Source organism: Pan troglodytes, chromosome 8 (genome assembly GCF_028858775.2).
Source record: "Pan troglodytes isolate AG18354 chromosome 8, NHGRI_mPanTro3-v2.0_pri, whole genome shotgun sequence".
NCBI lineage: Eukaryota > Metazoa > Chordata > Mammalia > Primates > Hominidae > Pan > Pan troglodytes.
In genome coordinates, this window is record NC_072406.2 from 50199967 (window position 1) to 50221024 (window position 21058).

The 21058-nt window shown below is 35.9% G+C and overlaps 1 protein-coding gene across 1 annotated transcript in view; it reads left to right on the top strand.

The window, feature by feature from the left end:
• Positions 1–21058, top strand: part of ANKRD30A (ankyrin repeat domain 30A) — a 212921-nt gene that overhangs the window by 112342 nt on the left and 79521 nt on the right. Inside the window, exons 55-65 of the mRNA XM_024346307.3 lie at positions 374–464; positions 3965–3993; positions 4087–4159; positions 8189–8217; positions 8316–8388; positions 10637–10698; positions 12148–12238; positions 15739–15767; positions 15861–15933; positions 19969–19997; positions 20096–20168. Coding sequence (XP_024202075.3) covers positions 374–464; positions 3965–3993; positions 4087–4159; positions 8189–8217; positions 8316–8388; positions 10637–10698; positions 12148–12238; positions 15739–15767; positions 15861–15933; positions 19969–19997; positions 20096–20168 — 652 coding nt within the window. The remainder of the gene's footprint in view (positions 1–373; positions 465–3964; positions 3994–4086; positions 4160–8188; positions 8218–8315; positions 8389–10636; positions 10699–12147; positions 12239–15738; positions 15768–15860; positions 15934–19968; positions 19998–20095; positions 20169–21058) is intronic.

Here is a 21058-nt window from a genome sequence, read left to right on the forward strand (position 1 = left end):
TAGCAAATGTGTTGTATTTTGTTTGAAATGTCTTATTTATTTTTGATGAGGACTAGAACGTAAGTTAGATATTTTTAAGAGAGATACTTTTTGAAATATGCACGAGTGAATTTTTTTGTGAAGGTGATTTGTTTTTCCTGCTCAGTCACCGAGTTAATGGCCACATGAACGTAAAGATGAGCTTGATATAGAGAGGGTTATGTGAGGTTTTCTATCAAAATGTGTTGGGTTTCTACATGTATCTGCTCTTAAGTCGAATTGTTTGCAAAGGAGGAAATTGTGTTTTTAAAAAAGAATTTAATTAGGAAATTTTGATACTCTTCATTACTAGGATCTATCCATTGAAATTACTTACTGCTATTACTTTTAACAGAGTCTCTGTGAGACTGTTTCACAGAAGGATGTGTGTTTACCCAAGGCTACACGTCAAAAAGAAATAGGTAAAATAAACGGAAAATTAGAAGGTAAGAACCGTTTTATATTTAAAAATCATTTGACCGAATATTTCTCCAAACTGATGAGGAAGGATATCCTCTAGTAGCTGAAGAAAATTACCTCCTAAATGCAAACCATCGAAAAAAAGAGAAGTGCAATGGTCATAAGCTATGTGTCTCATCAGGCGATGGCAACAGACTATACTGAGAGTGCTGAAGAGGAGCTGAATTATTAGTTTAAATTCAAGATATTGCAAGACCTGAGGAAAATGAGAAAATAAGAAAGAAGAAAGTAGTAATAGAGCAAATGAAGACTGAGAAAGACAGAGCGTACAGAGAGTACATGAGGGAACAAGAAGCAGGTTTATGTAATGGAGGATGATAAAATGAAATGATTGTTTAGGAAAAGATCGGGTATGGTTAGAAATTTGGGAAGAATATAAAGTGACCTTCTAGTACCAAAATTTACCAGAGAATTACAGCAAAAATATTCTGACTCTTAATGTCTTTCTCACTGGTGGGAAGCCATTAGGGATGGAAGCACCTGACCATGGAGAGCTGTGTTCTATTTGCAATAGGTGAGAATAAGCATATCTGCACGGCCACACATGTATATAATTTGTCATATACACTCCGTATAGACCAGAGGTTTTCAAACTTTAGAAAGTCAGCTGAAAACTTTGTTAACAATTCCCACTGAGATTCAGCCGACTTGGGATTCTGCATTTTTAAAAAGTTCTCAGGCGATGCTGATGCTGGTGGTCCTTGGACGTTGCTCTGGGTAGTAAGAGGAGAGGCCTTTTGTGGGAAAAATGTGGAAGAAGAACAGTTGGATAGAAGGTCAGGACAGAAAAGGTCAGGAGAAAGCATTATGGTGCTCTTAATTTTGAGGACGTTTTTAGTCAGGGGAGAAGAAAGGGGCAACGCAATAGAAATTATAGGTGGAAGACACTACCACTCAACAAAGTAAAAGGAAAGAGTGGGAAAAAATAATTTTAACAGGTGTCGAATGGGAAGAATCAAGAGCACAAGTCTAGTGATTATTTTTGCTAAACAGAGAGATTGTGAGGCAGGAAGCAGGGGACAAGAGAGAAGCCAACCAGATGATTTTGGATTTTCTACGAAGGAAAATGGAGTGAGCTCACTTCGGAAGCATTTAGAAAAGATTTACTGCAGACTGTTAGAGTGTGGGTGCTCTGGAGACTACTGGAATCATGAGGATTACTAGAATTGGACTAAACCTCAGTGACTCACTAATAATCTTTATTAATATGAGGCATCAATATATAGATATATATATATAGATGTATGTATGTATGTATGTTTTTGACGTTCACAATTTGAATAAGATATACTTGAATGTAAGAACCTTGGCTTTATTTTTAAGGAAGCAAATTGTGTTGGTAAAATTGCCATTTTATAAAACCTCATTAGTAAATAACATGCCACACGAAACCAGACTAATTTTAAAAACCATAAAACTCTGAATTTATGACTTGAATACCTAAATTGTTGTTATTCGTAGGTATTTTACTGATTTTAACATAGAAAATGTTATTAATGTTTAAAAGTCTGTTGCAAGTAAATTTAAATGAAATACATCAATATTGAAAGCTTATTAAATTTGCCATTCCTGATGAGATTTGTACGTCTTCCTCCATGAGTGGATTAAGAGATATTGAGATGACTAAGCTAGAAATTACAAAAATGTTGGCATACTATTCCAGTATATGGGTATGAAAATCAAGGAATATTTATATTTAAAATTATGCTCTAAGTATATATCCAAGCAGATCAATTCATAACACTTTTTCTGATGTGATGTCAATTCAACATTCAGCTGAACTCTTATCCGAACTGTGTGGCTTCTCAATGACAGGACATATTAAAGAACATGATGAATGTTTGTAATGCAATGATATAAATTATTATAATGTGTTGCCTTAAAGACACATGGTGTAGCATTCTACGTTCAGCTTTTGCATTTATTTTCTCAGTGTCATGATTTGCTCCTGTGATTCCAGATCAGTTTTCTCCTTAGCAGTCAGCATATACATATTGGTATTAACACTTTTTGCAAAAATCATATATAAATGGTTGTACAGTGTTGTTGTCATTCTACAGCAACTTTTTAATTTTTGTTCAGCGATTAGCTTGTTTTTCATTTATTTTAAGATTTCAGGCCAGGTGTGGTGGCTCACGCCTGTAATCCCAGCACTTTGGGAGGCCAAGGTGGGTGGATCACGAGGTCAGGAGATCCAGACCATCCTGGCTAACATGGTGAAACCCCACCTCTACTAGAAATACAAAAAATCAGCCGGGCGTGGTGGTGGGTGCCTGTAGTCCCAGCTACTCCGGAGGCTGAGACAAGAGAATGGCGTGAACCCGGGAGGCGGAGCTTGTGGTGAGGCGATATTACATTATTGTAACGTTGAAATATGCAGGTGAATGATATCTAAAAAGCCTCTGGAAGTTTACTTCTAGTTTTTGATACTTTCACATTACATGTTTTTTCTTTTTAAGAGACAGAGTCTGGCTCTGTCATCCAGGCTGGAGTGCAATGGCATGATCTTGGCTCACTGCAACCTCCACCTCCTGGGTTCAAGTGATTCTGGTACCTCAGGCACCCAAGTAGCTGAGATTACAGGCATGTGCCACCATACCTGGTTGATTTTTGTAATTTTAGTGGGGACAGTGTTTCCAAAATAGTGATTTTGGCCAGGCTGGTTTGGAACCCCTGGCCTCCAGAGATCCGCCCTCCTCGGCCTTCCAAAGTGCTGGAATTACAGGCATGAGCCACTGCACCTGGCCTGTATTGGTTTGTTGATGGGTACGCTTGGACCTTTTTGTATAAGTGGATCAGGAAATTTTAAGAGGACTAAACTAGAGAACCCTATGAATGTAAAAATACTCGTATTTCACAGAGGTACAAAAATGAATATATTTATTAATTTTTATTCTATAAGTAGATATGCTGCTGAATTTAGAACCTTCTCTGCAATGATAAGTACATTGTACCTTTGAACTCTCATCACAACTTTGCAATTCCTAAACTCCAGGACAAATTGAAGAACATAATAGCTACATGTATATATTGACATAAGTGATTCTGACGTGTTTCCTTAACAATATGCCATAGCATTCTCCCATTAGCTTAGTCATTTGTTCTGTTTTGGTGGGGTGTGGCATGACTTGGTCATCTTGTTAAATACAACTTCTTTCCTTATATGGCCGCTTTCTCTTACTGATATTAGCATATTTCTGCTTTAGTTATTGTCACCTTAAATATATTTTCAATGTTGAAATCCTCACGGCATGTTTGATGAAATCTAGTTTTCAAATTTTCTTAGGTATATTTCTGTCACGTTGGCATGATAACAAATGCAATAACCCAAAAGACCCCAAAAGCTAGTGTAATCCCTTTTGCAATCCAAGCATGAGGATTCATCTTCATGTTGACACTGCATGAATGTTCGGTAGGCTTTGTCAAGCTTGCATACAATCAATTGTATATGTCCCTTTTCTTTTAGAGTCTCCTGATAAAGATGGTCTTCTGAAGGTAATAACTTTTATATTTTTATCTTGAGTATTAACTACATATTTTATGAAGTATACATTGTATATTAATTGTTTTGTTTCCAAACCCATTTAGGCTACCTGCGGAATGAAAGTTTCTATTCTCACTAAAGCCTTAGAATTGATGGACATGCAAACTTTCAAAGCAGGTAAATTTTGTAATTTCAATTTTACTCTGGAAAGAAGAATATTAAAATATTAGAAATGCTGCGAGACTTTTCATTCCCAATGTTGTTTTCTATTCATAATTCGACGGGAAATGTCGATACAAATAATGCCAATGTGAGTATTTCTGTTTGAGAAAATGCCATTTACAAGCCTAAGATTTAGAGATTTAGAAAAAAAATTCTGCTTTACCTCATGCGGTTCTACTTTAATGTCCTGATAGGATAAAGCTTCCAGTTTGCAATTTCTGTGCGCGCTTGGTTTTAAGGCAGGTGAATTTTGAGACTGTGAAATATTTGCAGTGGTTCAAAGCTGATTGGAATTATGATCTTTACTTAGAAGAAAGTTTCACTTGCTGACATGACAGTTGTGAGTGTTGCCACTCTGAGAATCTTAATAAAATCAGTTTTTTTTTTTTGATTAGATGACTGTGTGTGTGTGTGACTTATAATTTTAAAAAATAAGTCAAGCAATCATTACTTGATGACTCTTGGCTAGACACGGTGTTTTAGAAGAGTGACCCCAAAGCATTTGGCCTTGGTGTCTTTTAATGCTACTGTAATGAATTGCCTAGAGGTACAAAAGAGCCTGAATTAGTTTTTGTTGTCATTCCCATGAACGTTTACAACATTTTACAATAGGCCGTGCACGGTGGCACGTGCCTGTAATCCTAGCATTTTGGGAGACAAAGGCGGGCAGATAAGTTAAGGTCAGGAGTCCCAGACCAGTCTGGTCAAATTAGTGAAACTCCATCTCTACTAAAAATAACAAAAAATAGCCGGTTGTGGTGGTGGGTGCCTGTAATCTCAGCTACTCTGGAGGCTGAGGCAGGAGAATGGCTTGAACCTAGGAGGCAGAAGTTGCATGAGCCGAGCTCGTGCCACTTTAGCCCGAGTGACAGAGTGAGACTCCATCTGAAAAAGCAAAGAAATAAAAACACAAAAGCTCGCAACATATTTGTGGTTATAGACTATGTGTAGAATTTGTTTTCATGTCTTATAGGCTACGTGTAGAATTTGTTTTCATGTCTTAAATTTTCTTCTTTTTTTTTGTTTGTATTTTTTTCTTCAGTTTTTTTGTTTTGTTTTGTTTTTGTTTTTTTGAGCTCGCCCAGGCTGGAGTGCCGTGGCGCGATCTCGGCTCATGCAAGCTCTGCCTCCCGGGTTCACGCCATTCTCCTGCCTCAGCCTCCCGAGTAGCTGGGACTCCAGGCGCCTGCCACCACGCCCAGCTAATGTTTTGTATTTTTAGTAGAGACAGGGTTTCAGTGTGTTAGCCAGGATGGTCTGATCTGGATCTCCTGACCTTGTGATCCGCCCGTCTCGGCCTCCCAAAGTACTGGAATTACAGGCGTGAGGCACCGTGCCCAGCCGATGTCTGGAATTCTCAATAAATAGTTGTACACTGTACGTATTGTCCTGGAACTTCCTTGTTTGCTTATCGAATATTTTAGATGTACTCAATACAATTAGCTCTGCTTTGATTTAAGGCCTCATAGTTTGCCATGTTAACTCTAAAACACATTTAATTAGACTGTGTTTCCTAGCCACTAAAAGTCGACATTAAATGGCAGCTGATATCACAGAGCTTTTACTGAAGTGGGAGTATTTACTGCTTCATCCAATGTTAGAAATTAAAATGAAAATATTTAAAATACACGAATTGGAAAAGTCCTACTTTCCAATATGCATTACAACGGTTACTCGTTAACCATGAAAATTATGACATTGTGACATGTCATGAGTCTGAAAAATTTTAGTTTACACTTTTTAGAAAATATCAGTAAATAGGAGAAATAGGAACATTATTATGTGAACTATTAGGCCCCCGGTGTATTTGTTGAACTTCAGAGATGCTCAGATCAGAAGTTAGAACAGGAATTTTCAAAAATGCATAAGGTTTTAAAGTGCCAAATAACAAATGGGCTCTTGTATATGAAATAATGTCTGAAGTTGCACGTCTGAGTCTTTTTTCTCTTTTTCTTTTTTAAAAAGATATAAATCAAACAAAATCAAAATTTTGTTTATTATGAAAAGAGTTGGTTACAGATTCATTTTGTGTCTCATGGCACTGTGCTCTCTTTTTCCCTAGAGAGGATCTAGACTTTTCATCTGTTTACATGGGAAGAAGTAGTTCAGTTCATGATCACATTTCTCATATAAATTGTGTAAATTCTCCACGGCTTCACATGCTAGTTCAGAAGATATTAATGCCTTGAGAATAAACCATCTGGTTGTAACTCCAGCAGTTTTATATTTAAAGTATACCTAATATAATTGTCAACCACATTACTTTAGAAAACATAAACAAAAGATAGTTACACATATTTATTTAAAAAATGGTGACCGGGTGCGGTGGCTCACGCCTGTAATCCCAGCATGTTGGGAGGCCGTGACTGGCAGATCACTAGGTGAGGAGATGGAGACCATCCTGACTAACACGGTGAAACCCTGTCTCTACTAAAAATACAAAAACTTAGCCGGACGTGGTGGCACGCATTTCTTATAATTTCTCAGGCGATGCTGCTGCTGGTGGTCCTTGGAGCTTGCTCTGAGTAGCAAAAGGAGAGGCCTTTCATGGGAAAAAAGTGGAAGAAGAGCAGTTGGATAGAAGGTCAAGACATAACAGGGTCAAGAGAATGCATTATATTGCTTTTATTTCTGGGTATGCTTTTAGCCAGAGAAGAAGAAGAAAATGATAAACAGAAATTATAGATTTAAGATACTATCACTAAACAAGGAGAAAGGAAGTGTTGGACAAATAAATTTGAAACAGTGTTGGATGGGAAGAATTCTTCAGAGTTAGAGGTTTTTTTATATTTTCTATTTTTTTTTTTTTTTTTTTTAGTAGAAGCATTCTAGGCAGGTAACAGGGGACAAACAAGAAAGAATGTAGGCAGGTAATTCTGGAGACTCTGAGAAGAACAGTTGAGTGAACTCACTTCAGATTCATGTAGATTATTTGCACTCCAGAATGTAGACTGTGGGCACTCCAGAGACTACCGGAAGCAGGAGTCCTACTAGAATTGGGGACACCACAGTGACTCATTAGGTTTCTGTGTTACAATCAGGCATGACAAATACATATATTTTGTTGATGTTAGCTATTGAAATGAGATATATTGGAAACTAAGAACACTGGGTTTATGTTTAAGGAAGTGTGTTGTTTTGGTAAAATTGCCATTCCACAAAAATTTATTATAGACTAATGATACACCGAACCAGACGAATTGTAGGAACTGAAAAAATACTGAATTTATACTTGAATAATAAGATTGCTTTTTAAGATAAATATTGTGGTGTCTTAACAATATAAAAAAAGTTCTTTATGTTTATTTAATCTATTGCAATAAATTTTTATATAAATATGTCAATATTGAAAGCTTAGTGTAGATTATTTCCATGATGAGTTTTACACATCTTCTTGCATGAGTGGATCAAGAAGCATTCAGATGGATAAAGTAGAGGATACAGAAATATAGGCATGTGATTACACCGTATGGTTATGGAAAAAAACGAATATTCATATTTAGTATTATGACCTAAGTGTATATCCAAGCTGATCAATTCATAACACTTCAGTGACGAGATGTCAGTTCTACATGCGGCTGAACTCTCATCATAACTATATACCTTTCCGAAGATAGGCTATATTAAAGAACAGGATGAATGGAATAATATAAGTGATTCTAATGTGTTTCATTAAGTACGTGGCGTAGCATTCCATGTTCAGCTTTGACATTTATTTTCTCATATCAACCCTTTTTACATGTGAAACACAATCTCGCTTTTGAATTCTTAGCTGCATGATCTGTGAAACCTCTATTTAAATTTTCTTCAGTGTATTCTTGTCGTGTGTGTGTCCTAAACAAACCAAAAGAAAACTTTCGAAATCTAAAGTATTCATTCTCCAATTGGAGCAAGAGGAGTCAGTTAGATACTATCACGGCATTCATTTGTGGCTGGCTTGTCATATTTACTTATGATTGATGATAAATCTCTTTTGCTTTTTAGAGCCTCCCGAGAAGCCATCTGCCTTCGAGGTATTTAGTTTTATGATTTCATTTTGAATGACTTATTAACTATGTATTTTGTGAAGTATACATTCTTCATTAATCATTTTGCTTCCAACCCCATTTAGCCTGCCATTGAAATGCAAAAGTCTGTTCCAAATAAAGCCTTGGAATTGAAGAATGAACAAACATTGAGAGCAGGTAAATTTTTCAATGTAACTATGCAAAGACCAATATTTCAATATTGGACATTTTGATGGTCCTTCTATCCCCAATGCTTTATTTTTTTCAACTTTGATGAAAAGATTTGATCTAGGTAATGCCAATACTGGTATTGATGTTTGAAGAGCTGGTATTACAAGCACAGTAATTTTCAATATCTTTTTTTTAAAATGTAGCCTTAATCTCAGATGTTTCTACTTTTGTATCCTGAAACTGTAATGTTTTCTATTTTGAACTTCTGTATTTCTTAAGGATTCAAGAAGGTGAATGTTGGAACTCCAATTTCTTTTTTTAGCTCTTCGAAGCTTGATTCAAATACCACGGTTTACTTCGGGGATCCCATCTTTTACTGATATAACCCTTGTGTTTTAACATGAATTACCTTGTTTCTGGTATTGTCACTTTGAGAATCCTAAGAAAATCAGTAACTCGGACTAGTGAACTCTGTGTGTTTGTGTGTGTGTGTGTGTGTGTGTCTGCGTGTGTGCCTGTGTGTGCCTGCGTGTATGTGTGGTAACTTTACCTTGTAAAGATGAGGAAAGGAATTATTCATTTCTTTGTGAATATTTGATAAACACACTTTTTCATGAAACTGTGATTCTGAAGCATTTGGCTTTAGAGTCCTTTTACACTAGTACCATTTATTGCCTAGAAGTAACCAATATTCTAAACTATTTTTAGAAACTCTTCTTATGCATGTTTAAACATTTTACAACATGTGTGCGTGGTCATATTTAATATGTACAATTTTTTTCAACTTCTAATGTGTACACGGTTGTAGAGTGTAATGTTCGGCAACATTCTTTTTTGATCAGCATTATAATTTTTAGAGACATCCATAAAGGACACAATTAATTGTGTTTTTAAATATTAGGTTATTTATAAAATTCCAGTGTATGACAGTACCATAGTTAATTGCACAATTTTTATGCCGATAAGTAATAAATAAAACTGAAAACATGCAGATTTGGGAGTCTTTAAAAAGTTAGTTTTATCTGCTGATTTCTTAGTCATTAGAAACTAAAAGTAAAATATTTAAAGTATTTCCTTGTGCAATCATACACTCCACTAAGGATTTGAACTGTGCCCCACAGCTTCTTAGAGCTATGGTGTGGCAACACGTTAGATCTCTGAAACGATCCAGGGTACGCTTCTAAAAATGAGTGAAAATGGTGACTTACCAAAGTGTGATTTGAGTTTCTTGGACCCTCTGCATGAATTGTGAACATGAGCTACGCTGAGATCACAAGTTAAATTTACTTTTGAAAACCGGGTATACAGTTGATGGATGTCAAATGATAAACGTATGCATAGTGATGAAACGGTCTTTTAAGTTTTAGTTGTGCACGTTTGCTTTTTTTCCTGAACCTGATTCAAATAGTTGTAATTTGTACTTTGTGCTGATAAAGAAAACTGGACGTTATTTTTGGTATAAATTCTTTTTCTGTCTTATGTCCCTGAGAACTCGTCAAGACTTGAGTGGGCCTTGATTTTATCCTATTACATGTGGGAACATTAGGTTACTTAAGGCAATTATATTTTCCTATACATTTCTGATGTTTCTCCAAGGTGTCACAAGCTGACTCTGAAGATATTGTTGCATTAGGGAAGAAGTGTGTCATTGTAAATGAAGCAGTTCTTAATTTATACGCAATAAAAGTTTTTTAAGCTTATCTTCCTAAAGCATAGACGCACGCAAAACACACTGTCATAGCATACTGAAATGTAAAAGGGTCGGACATATAGTTGACTGACATCAAAAAGTTAATATTTCTAAAGCATCTTATTCATTGAGAAATCATCTTTTTTGAAGAACTGTGTAAGAGAGATTGCTGAGTCAATCAACGTAAGTAATACTACCAAATAAAAAGTAACAAAGAAATGAGAGATGTTAGGTAATTACAGTTTTCTGAATGAACAGGAAACCTAGGGCATACTTTGTTTCACAGGAGAATAGGATATGACTGCTTTGTGAAGAGATAATTCATACAAGTTAGTTAAATTTCTATTTTTCTGCATTCTAATGAAATAATGTTAATTTTCAGACTCTTTAGGTTTGAATTCTATTGGAATGACTATAGAAGTAGTCATTGTAATCAACAAAAAGAATATACGGGCCACAGAGGAAAAACCACAGATTCGTGAATGAAAGTAGATTTGTATATGTTTTTAAAATTTTTAGTAGATAAATGATCTCATGAATGTATCTGTGATTAACCTTTTATAGGTGAGATACTCCCATCAGAATCCAAACAAAAGGACGATGAAGAAAATTCTTGGGATTCTGAGGTACCATGTGTTGTTGATTTTTTTAAATATTAGTATTGCATGATATGAAAACATAAATCAGATGCTTAGACTTTATTTTCTCACCTCTGCATGTGTCACCCCCAAATTATTTTTGATATTTTTCAGTATATGCTTAATGGAGAATCTATGTGCTAAGTAGATTACTGCTTCACAGTGAAATTCTGGGAATTTGTACGATTAATTTAAGAAGCCAAAGTGGTATAGTGTAAAAACTAAGGCTTAGAATTCACTAGAAATTCACATGGGATCTGGAGTACGTTTGTCTAAAAGCAAAAGAATTACACTGAGTCCAGCTATGGGCAAATATATGATTCTGTCTTATATCTAGAGGTACAAAAGTTCTAATTGTATTCATAGAGAGACACTTTAAACTGCAATATTGTAAAAGTTGGGACCTGAAAAGTTAATGCCTGGGACTTGAACGTATTGACATATCTTTATTGTTCAGTATAGATCTGAAGGAACATTTCAGCAGAAAGAAAAGCATGAGGAATAGGAAACCTTGTGGGAGTATAATAACAAGAGTATTGGTTGAGTAGTCTTTTGAAAAAACGTAAATTGTATTTTCACAAATAGAACTCCTTGAGTCCCCTTATGGCAGTCAAGCTGCAGCAGCATGAGCGTCAAATAATAGTGATGTATTTTAAGGTCACAACGGCGGAAAGACATAGAAAGTATCTGACCTCTTAAAAACAAGCAGCTGCTGCCTGATGGTAACAGCAAAGGGTGGAAGTCAATAGGTAGATTTTATCTGACATTTTATTAGACAAAAAGACTTTAACACTTGTTTGCTTTCATTTAGATGTGACATAATTTTTTTCTTACTGCATTTACATTCTATTCAAACACTTTTTCTCTCACCAAAAATTTTGTCAAAAACATGTTGCTTATTTTAAGTCCCTGTTTACCGAAAGAAAGCAGCTTTTTCAAATTCTGTACATACATTCTATGACAGACTCTAAAAGTTCTGTTCGTGACATGCATGATTTTTAACACTCAACAGTTCTATGATCGTGAATATTTTAAATGTTTAATGCGGTATGTGTCCTGGCAAGTAGCAAATGTGTTGTATTTTGTTTGAAATGTCTTATTTATTTTTGATGAGGACTAGAACGTAAGTTAGATATTTTTAAGAGAGATACTTTTTGAAATATGCACGAGTGAATTTTTTTGTGAAGGTGATTTGTTTTTCCTGCTCAGTCACCGAGTTAATGGCCACATGAACGTAAAGATGAGCTTGATATAGAGAGGGTTATGTGAGGTTTTCTATCAAAATGTGTTGGGTTTCTACATGTATCTGCTCTTAAGTCGAATTGTTTGCAAAGGAGGAAATTGTGTTTTTAAAAAAGAATTTAATTAGGAAATTTTGATACTCTTCATTACTAGGATCTATCCATTGAAATTACTTACTGCTATTACTTTTAACAGAGTCTCTGTGAGACTGTTTCACAGAAGGATGTGTGTTTACCCAAGGCTACACGTCAAAAAGAAATAGGTAAAATAAACGGAAAATTAGAAGGTAAGAACCGTTTTATATTTAAAAATCATTTGACCGAATATTTCTCCAAACTGATGAGGAAGGATATCCTCTAGTAGCTGAAGAAAATTACCTCCTAAATGCAAACCATCGAAAAAAAGAGAAGTGCAATGGTCATAAGCTATGTGTCTCATCAGGCGATGGCAACAGACTATACTGAGAGTGCTGAAGAGGAGCTGAATTATTAGTTTAAATTCAAGATATTGCAAGACCTGAGGAAAATGAGAAAATAAGAAAGAAGAAAGTAGTAATAGAGCAAATGAAGACTGAGAAAGACAGAGCGTACAGAGAGTACATGAGGGAACAAGAAGCAGGTTTATGTAATGGAGGATGATAAAATGAAATGATTGTTTAGGAAAAGATCGGGTATGGTTAGAAATTTGGGAAGAATATAAAGTGACCTTCTAGTACCAAAATTTACCAGAGAATTACAGCAAAAATATTCTGACTCTTAATGTCTTTCTCACTGGTGGGAAGCCATTAGGGATGGAAGCACCTGACCATGGAGAGCTGTGTTCTATTTGCAATAGGTGAGAATAAGCATATCTGCACGGCCACACATGTATATAATTTGTCATATACACTCCGTATAGACCAGAGGTTTTCAAACTTTAGAAAGTCAGCTGAAAACTTTGTTAACAATTCCCACTGAGATTCAGCCGACTTGGGATTCTGCATTTTTAAAAAGTTCTCAGGCGATGCTGATGCTGGTGGTCCTTGGACGTTGCTCTGGGTAGTAAGAGGAGAGGCCTTTTGTGGGAAAAATGTGGAAGAAGAACAGTTGGATAGAAGGTCAGGACAGAAAAGGTCAGGAGAAAGCATTATGGTGCTCTTAATTTTGAGGACGTTTTTAGTCAGGGGAGAAGAAAGGGGCAACGCAATAGAAATTATAGGTGGAAGACACTACCACTCAACAAAGTAAAAGGAAAGAGTGGGAAAAAATAATTTTAACAGGTGTCGAATGGGAAGAATCAAGAGCACAAGTCTAGTGATTATTTTTGCTAAACAGAGAGATTGTGAGGCAGGAAGCAGGGGACAAGAGAGAAGCCAACCAGATGATTTTGGATTTTCTACGAAGGAAAATGGAGTGAGCTCACTTCGGAAGCATTTAGAAAAGATTTACTGCAGACTGTTAGAGTGTGGGTGCTCTGGAGACTACTGGAATCATGAGGATTACTAGAATTGGACTAAACCTCAGTGACTCACTAATAATCTTTATTAATATGAGGCATCAATATATAGATATATATATATAGATGTATGTATGTATGTATGTTTTTGACGTTCACAATTTGAATAAGATATACTTGAATGTAAGAACCTTGGCTTTATTTTTAAGGAAGCAAATTGTGTTGGTAAAATTGCCATTTTATAAAACCTCATTAGTAAATAACATGCCACACGAAACCAGACTAATTTTAAAAACCATAAAACTCTGAATTTATGACTTGAATACCTAAATTGTTGTTATTCGTAGGTATTTTACTGATTTTAACATAGAAAATGTTATTAATGTTTAAAAGTCTGTTGCAAGTAAATTTAAATGAAATACATCAATATTGAAAGCTTATTAAATTTGCCATTCCTGATGAGATTTGTACGTCTTCCTCCATGAGTGGATTAAGAGATATTGAGATGACTAAGCTAGAAATTACAAAAATGTTGGCATACTATTCCAGTATATGGGTATGAAAATCAAGGAATATTTATATTTAAAATTATGCTCTAAGTATATATCCAAGCAGATCAATTCATAACACTTTTTCTGATGTGATGTCAATTCAACATTCAGCTGAACTCTTATCCGAACTGTGTGGCTTCTCAATGACAGGACATATTAAAGAACATGATGAATGTTTGTAATGCAATGATATAAATTATTATAATGTGTTGCCTTAAAGACACATGGTGTAGCATTCTACGTTCAGCTTTTGCATTTATTTTCTCAGTGTCATGATTTGCTCCTGTGATTCCAGATCAGTTTTCTCCTTAGCAGTCAGCATATACATATTGGTATTAACACTTTTTGCAAAAATCATATATAAATGGTTGTACAGTGTTGTTGTCATTCTACAGCAACTTTTTAATTTTTGTTCAGCGATTAGCTTGTTTTTCATTTATTTTAAGATTTCAGGCCAGGTGTGGTGGCTCACGCCTGTAATCCCAGCACTTTGGGAGGCCAAGGTGGGTGGATCACCAGGTCAGGAGATCCAGACCATCCTGGCTAACATGGTGAAACCCCACCTCTACTAGAAATACAGAAAATCAGCCGGGCGTGGTGGTGGGTGCCTGTAGTCCCAGCTACTCCGGAGGCTGAGACAAGAGAATGGCGTGAACCCGGGAGGCGGAGCTTGTGGTGAGGCGATATTACATTATTGTAACGTTGAAATATGCAGGTGAATGGTATCTAAAAAGCCTCTGGAAGTTTACTTCTAGTTTTTGATACTTTCACATTACATGTTTTTTCTTTTTTAGAGACAGAGTCTGGCTCTGTCATCCAGGCTGGAGTGCAATGGCATGATCTTGGCTCACTGCAACCTCCACCTCCTGGGTTCAAGTGATTCTGGTACCTCAGGCACCCAAGTAGCTGAGATTACAGGCATGTGCCACCATACCTGGTTGATTTTTGTAATTTTAGTGGGGACAGTGTTTCCAAAATAGTGATTTTGGCCAGGCTGGTTTGGAACCCCTGGCCTCCAGAGATCCGCCCTCCTCGGCCTTCCAAAGTGCTGGAATTACAGGCATGAGCCACTGCACCTGGCCTGTATTGGTTTGTTGATGGGTACGCTTGGACCTTTTTGTATAAGTGGATCAGGAAATTTTAAGAGGACTAAACTAGAGAACCCTATGAATGTAAAAATACTCGTATTTCACAGAGGTACAAAAATGAATATATTTATTAATTTTTATTCTATAAGTAGATATGCTGCTGAATTTAGAACCTTCTCTGCAATGATAAGTACATTGTACCTTTGAACTCTCATCACAACTTTGCAATTCCTAAACTCCAGGACAAATTGAAGAACATAATAGCTACATGTATATATTGACATAAGTGATTCTGACGTGTTTCCTTAACAATATGCCATAGCATTCTCCCATTAGCTTAGTCATTTGTTCTGTTTTGGTGGGGTGTGGCATGACTTGGTCATCTTGTTAAATACAACTTCTTTCCTTATATGGCCGCTTTCTCTTACTGATATTAGCATATTTCTGCTTTAGTTATTGTCACCTTAAATATATTTTCAATGTTGAAATCCTCACGGCATGTTTGATGAAATCTAGTTTTCAAATTTTCTTAGGTATATTTCTGTCACGTTGGCATGATAACAAATGCAATAACCCAAAAGACCCCAAAAGCTAGTGTAATCCCTTTTGCAATCCAAGCATGAGGATTCATCTTCATGTTGACACTGCATGAATGTTCGGTAGGCTTTGTCAAGCTTGCATACAATCAATTGTATATGTCCCTTTTCTTTTAGAGTCTCCTGATAAAGATGGTCTTCTGAAGGTAATAACTTTTATATTTTTATCTTGAGTATTAACTACATATTTTATGAAGTATACATTGTATATTAATTGTTTTGTTTCCAAACCCATTTAGGCTACCTGCGGAATGAAAGTTTCTATTCTCACTAAAGCCTTAGAATTGATGGACATGCAAACTTTCAAAGCAGGTAAATTTTGTAATTTCAATTTTACTCTGGAAAGAAGAATATTAAAATATTAGAAATGCTGCGAGACTTTTCATTCCCAATGTTGTTTTCTATTCATAATTCGACGGGAAATGTCGATACAAATAATGCCAATGTGAGTATTTCTGTTTGAGAAAATGCCATTTACAAGCCTAAGATTTAGAGATTTAGAAAAAAAATTCTGCTTTACCTCATGCGGTTCTACTTTAATGTCCTGATAGGATAAAGCTTCCAGTTTGCAATTTCTGTGCGCGCTTGGTTTTAAGGCAGGTGAATTTTGAGACTGTGAAATATTTGCAGTGGTTCAAAGCTGATTGGAATTATGATCTTTACTTAGAAGAAAGTTTCACTTGCTGACATGACAGTTGTGAGTGTTGCCACTCTGAGAATCTTAATAAAATCAGTTTTTTTTTTTTGATTAGATGACTGTGTGTGTGTGTGACTTATAATTTTAAAAAATAAGTCAAGCAATCATTACTTGATGACTCTTGGCTAGACACGGTGTTTTAGAAGAGTGACCCCAAAGCATTTGGCCTTGGTGTCTTTTAATGCTACTGTAATGAATTGCCTAGAGGTACAAAAGAGCCTGAATTAGTTTTTGTTGTCATTCCCATGAACGTTTACAACATTTTACAATAGGCCGTGCACGGTGGCACGTGCCTGTAATCCTAGCATTTTGGGAGACAAAGGCGGGCAGATAAGTTAAGGTCAGGAGTCCCAGACCAGTCTGGTCAAATTAGTGAAACTCCATCTCTACTAAAAATAACAAAAAATAGCCGGTTGTGGTGGTGGGTGCCTGTAATCTCAGCTACTCTGGAGGCTGAGGCAGGAGAATGGCTTGAACCTAGGAGGCAGAAGTTGCATGAGCCGAGCTCGTGCCACTTTAGCCTGAGTGACAGAGTGAGACTCCATCTGAAAAAGCAAAGAAATAAAAACACAAAAGCTCGCAACATATTTGTGGTTATAGACTATGTGTAGAATTTGTTTTCATGTCTTATAGGCTACGTGTAGAATTTGTTTTCATGTCTTAAATTTTCTTCTTTTTTTTTGTTTGTATTTTTTTCTTCAGTTTTTTTGTTTTGTTTTGTTTTTGTTTTTTTGAGCTCGCCCAGGCTGGAGTGCCGTGGCGCGATCTCGGCTCATGCAAGCTCTGCCTCCCGGGTTCACGCCATTCTCCTGCCTCAGCCTCCCGAGTAGCTGGGACTCCAGGCGCCTGCCACCACGCCCAGCTAATGTTTTGTATTTTTAGTAGAGACAGGGTTTCAGTGTGTTAGCCAGGATGGTCTGATCTGGATCTCCTGACCTTGTGATCCGCCCGTCTCGGCCTCCCAAAGTACTGGAATTACAGGCGTGAGGCACCGTGCCCGGCCGATGTCTGGAATTCTCAATAAATAGTTGTACACTGTACGTATTGTCCTGGAACTTCCTTGTTTGCTTATCGAATATTTTAGATGTACTCAATACAATTAGCTCTGCTTTGATTTAAGGCCTCATAGTTTGCCATGTTAACTCTAAAACACATTTAATTAGACTGTGTTTCCTAGCCACTAAAAGTCGACATTAAATGGCAGCTGATATCACAGAGCTTTTACTGAAGTGGGAGTATTTACTGCTTCATCCAATGTTAGAAATTAAAATGAAAATATTTAAAATACACGAATTGGAAAAGTCCTACTTTCCAATATGCATTACAACGGTTACTCGTTAACCATGAAAATTATGACATTGTGACATGTCACGAGTCTGAAAAATTTTAGTTTACACTTTTTAGAAAATATCAGTAAATAGGAGAAATAGGAACATTATTATGTCAACTATTAGGCCCCCGGTGTATTTGTTGAACTTCAGAGATGCTCAGATCAGAAGTTAGAACAGGAATTTTCAAAAATGCGTAAGGTTTTAAAGTGCCAAATAACAAATGGGCTCTTGTATATGAAATAATGTCTGAAGTTGCACGTCTGAGTCTTTTTTCTCTTTTTCTTTTTTAAAAAGATATAAATCAAACAAAATCAAAATTTTGTTTATTATGAAAAGAGTTGGTTACAGATTCATTTTGTGTCTCATGGCACTGTGCTCTCTTTTTCCCTAGAGAGGATCTAGACTTTTCATCTGTTTACATGGGAAGAAGTAGTTCAGTTCATGATCACATTTCTCATATAAATTGTGTAAATTCTCCACGGCTTCACATGCTAGTTCAGAAGATATTGATGCCTTGAGAATAAGCCATCTGGTTGTAACTCCAGCAGTTTTATATTTAAAGTATACCTAATATAATTGTCAACCACATTACTTTAGAAAACATAAACAAAAGATAGTTACACATATTTATTTAAAAAATGGTGACCGGGTGCGGTGGTGGCTCACGCCTGTAATCCCAGCATGTTGGGAGGCCGTGACTGGCAGATCACTAGGTGAGGAGATGGAGACCATCCTGACTAACGCGGTGAAACCCTGTCTCTACTAAAAATACAAAAAATTAGCCCGACGTGGTGGCACGCATTTCTTACAATTTCTCAGGCGATGCTGCTGCTGGTGGTCCTTGGAGCTTGCTCTGAGTAGCAAAAGGAGAGGCCTTTCATGGGAAAAAAGTGGAAGAAGAGCAGTTGGATAGAAGGTCAAGACATAACAGGGTCAAGAGAATGCATTATATTGCTTTTATTTCTGGGTATGCTTTTAGCCAGAGAAGAAGAAGAAAATGATAAACAGAAATTATAGATTTAAGATACTATCACTAAACAAGGAGAAAGGAAGTGTTGGACAAATAAATTTGAAACAGTGTTGGATGGGAAGAATTCTTCAGAGTTAGAGGTTTTTTTATATTTTCTATTTTTTTTTTTTTTTTTTTTTTTAGTAGAAGCATTCTAGGCAGGTAACAGGGGACAAACAAGAAAGAATGTAGGCAGGTAATTCTGGAGACTCTGAGAAGAACAGTTGAGTGAACTCACTTCAGATTCATGTAGATTATTTGCACTCCAGAATGTAGACTGTGGGCACTCCAGAGACTACCGGAAGCAGGAGTCCTACTAGAATTGGGGGCACCACAGTGACTCATTAGGTTTCTGTGTTACAATCAGGCATGACAAATACATATATTTTGTTGATGTTAGCTATTGAAATGAGATATATTGGAAACTAAGAACACTGGGTTTATGTTTAAGGAAGTGTGTTGTTTTGGTAAAATTGCCATTCCACAAAAATTTATTATAGACTAATGATACACCGAACCAGACGAATTGTAGGAACTGAAAAAATACTGAATTTATACTTGAATAATAAGATTGCTTTTTAAGATAAATATTGTGGTGTCTTAACAATATAAAAAAAGTTCTTTATGTTTATTTAATCTATTGCAATAAATTTTTATATAAATATGTCAATATTGAAAGCTTAGTGTAGATTATTTCCATGATGAGTTTTACACATCTTCTTGCATGAGTGGATCAAGAAGCATTCAGATGGATAAAGTAGAGGATACAGAAATATAGGCATGTGATTACACCGTATGGTTATGGAAAAAAACGAATATTCATATTTAGTATTATGACCTAAGTGTATATCCAAGCTGATCAATTCATAACACTTCAGTGACGAGATGTCAGTTCTACATGCGGCTGAACTCTCATCATAACTATGTACCTTTCCGAAGATAGGCTATATTAAAGAACAGGATGAATGGAATAATATAAGTGATTCTAATGTGTTTCATTAAGTACGTGGCGTAGCATTCCATGTTCAGCTTTGACATTTATTTTCTCATATCAACCCTTTTTACATGTGAAACACAATCTCGCTTTTGAATTCTTAGCTGCATGATCTGTGAAACCTCTATTTAAATTTTCTTCAGTGTATTCTTGTCGTGTGTGTGTCCTAAACAAACCAAAAGAAAACTTTCCAAATCTAAAGTATTCATTCTCCAATTGGAGCAAGAGGAGTCAGTTAGATACTATCACGGCATTCATTTGTGGCTGGCTTGTCATATTTACTTATGATTGATGATAAATCTCTTTTGCTTTTTAGAGCCTCCCGAGAAGCCATCTGCCTTCGAGGTATTTAGTTTTATGATTTCATTTTGAATGACTTATTAACTATGTATTTTGTGAAGTATACATTCTTCATTAATCATTTTGCTTCCAACCCCATTTAGCCTGCCATTGAAATGCAAAAGTCTGTTCCAAATAAAGCCTTGGAATTGAAGAATGAACAAACATTGAGAGCAGGTAAATTTTTCAATGTAACTATGCAAAGACCAATATTTCAATATTGGACATTTTGATGGTCCTTCTATCCCCAATGCTTTATTTTTTTCAACTTTGATGAAAAGATTTGATCTAGGTAATGCCAATACTGGTATTGATGTTTGAAGAGCTGGTATTACAAGCACAGTAATTTTCAATATCTTTTTTTTAAAATGTAGCCTTAATCTCAGATGTTTCTACTTTTGTATCCTGAAACTGTAATGTTTTCTATTTTGAACTTCTGTATTTCTTAAGGATTCAAGAAGGTGAATGTTGGAACTCCAATTTCTTTTTTTAGCTCTTCGAAGCTTGATTCAAATACCACGGTTTACTTCGGGGATCCCATCTTTTACTGATATAACCCTTGTGTTTTAACATGAATTACCTTGTTTCTGGTATTGTCACTTTGAGAATCCTAAGAAAATCAGTAACTCGGACTAGTGAACTCTGTGTGTTTGTGTGTGTGTGTGTGTGTGTCTGCGTGTGTGCCTGTGTGTGCCTGCGTGTATGTGTGGTAACTTTACCTTGTAAAGATGAGGAAAGGAATTATTCATTTCTTTGTGAATATTTGATAAACACACTTTTTCATGAAACTGTGATTCTGAAGCATTTGGCTTTAGAGTCCTTTTACACTAGTACCATTTATTGCCTAGAAGTAACCAATATTCTAAACTATTTTTAGAAACTCTTCTTATGCATGTTTAAACATTTTACAACATGTGTGCGTGGTCATATTTAATATGTACAATTTTTTTCAACTTCTAATGTGTACACGGTTGTAGAGTGTAATGTTCGGCAACATTCTTTTTTGATCAGCATTATAATTTTTAGAGACATCCATAAAGGACACAATTAATTGTGTTTTTAAATAT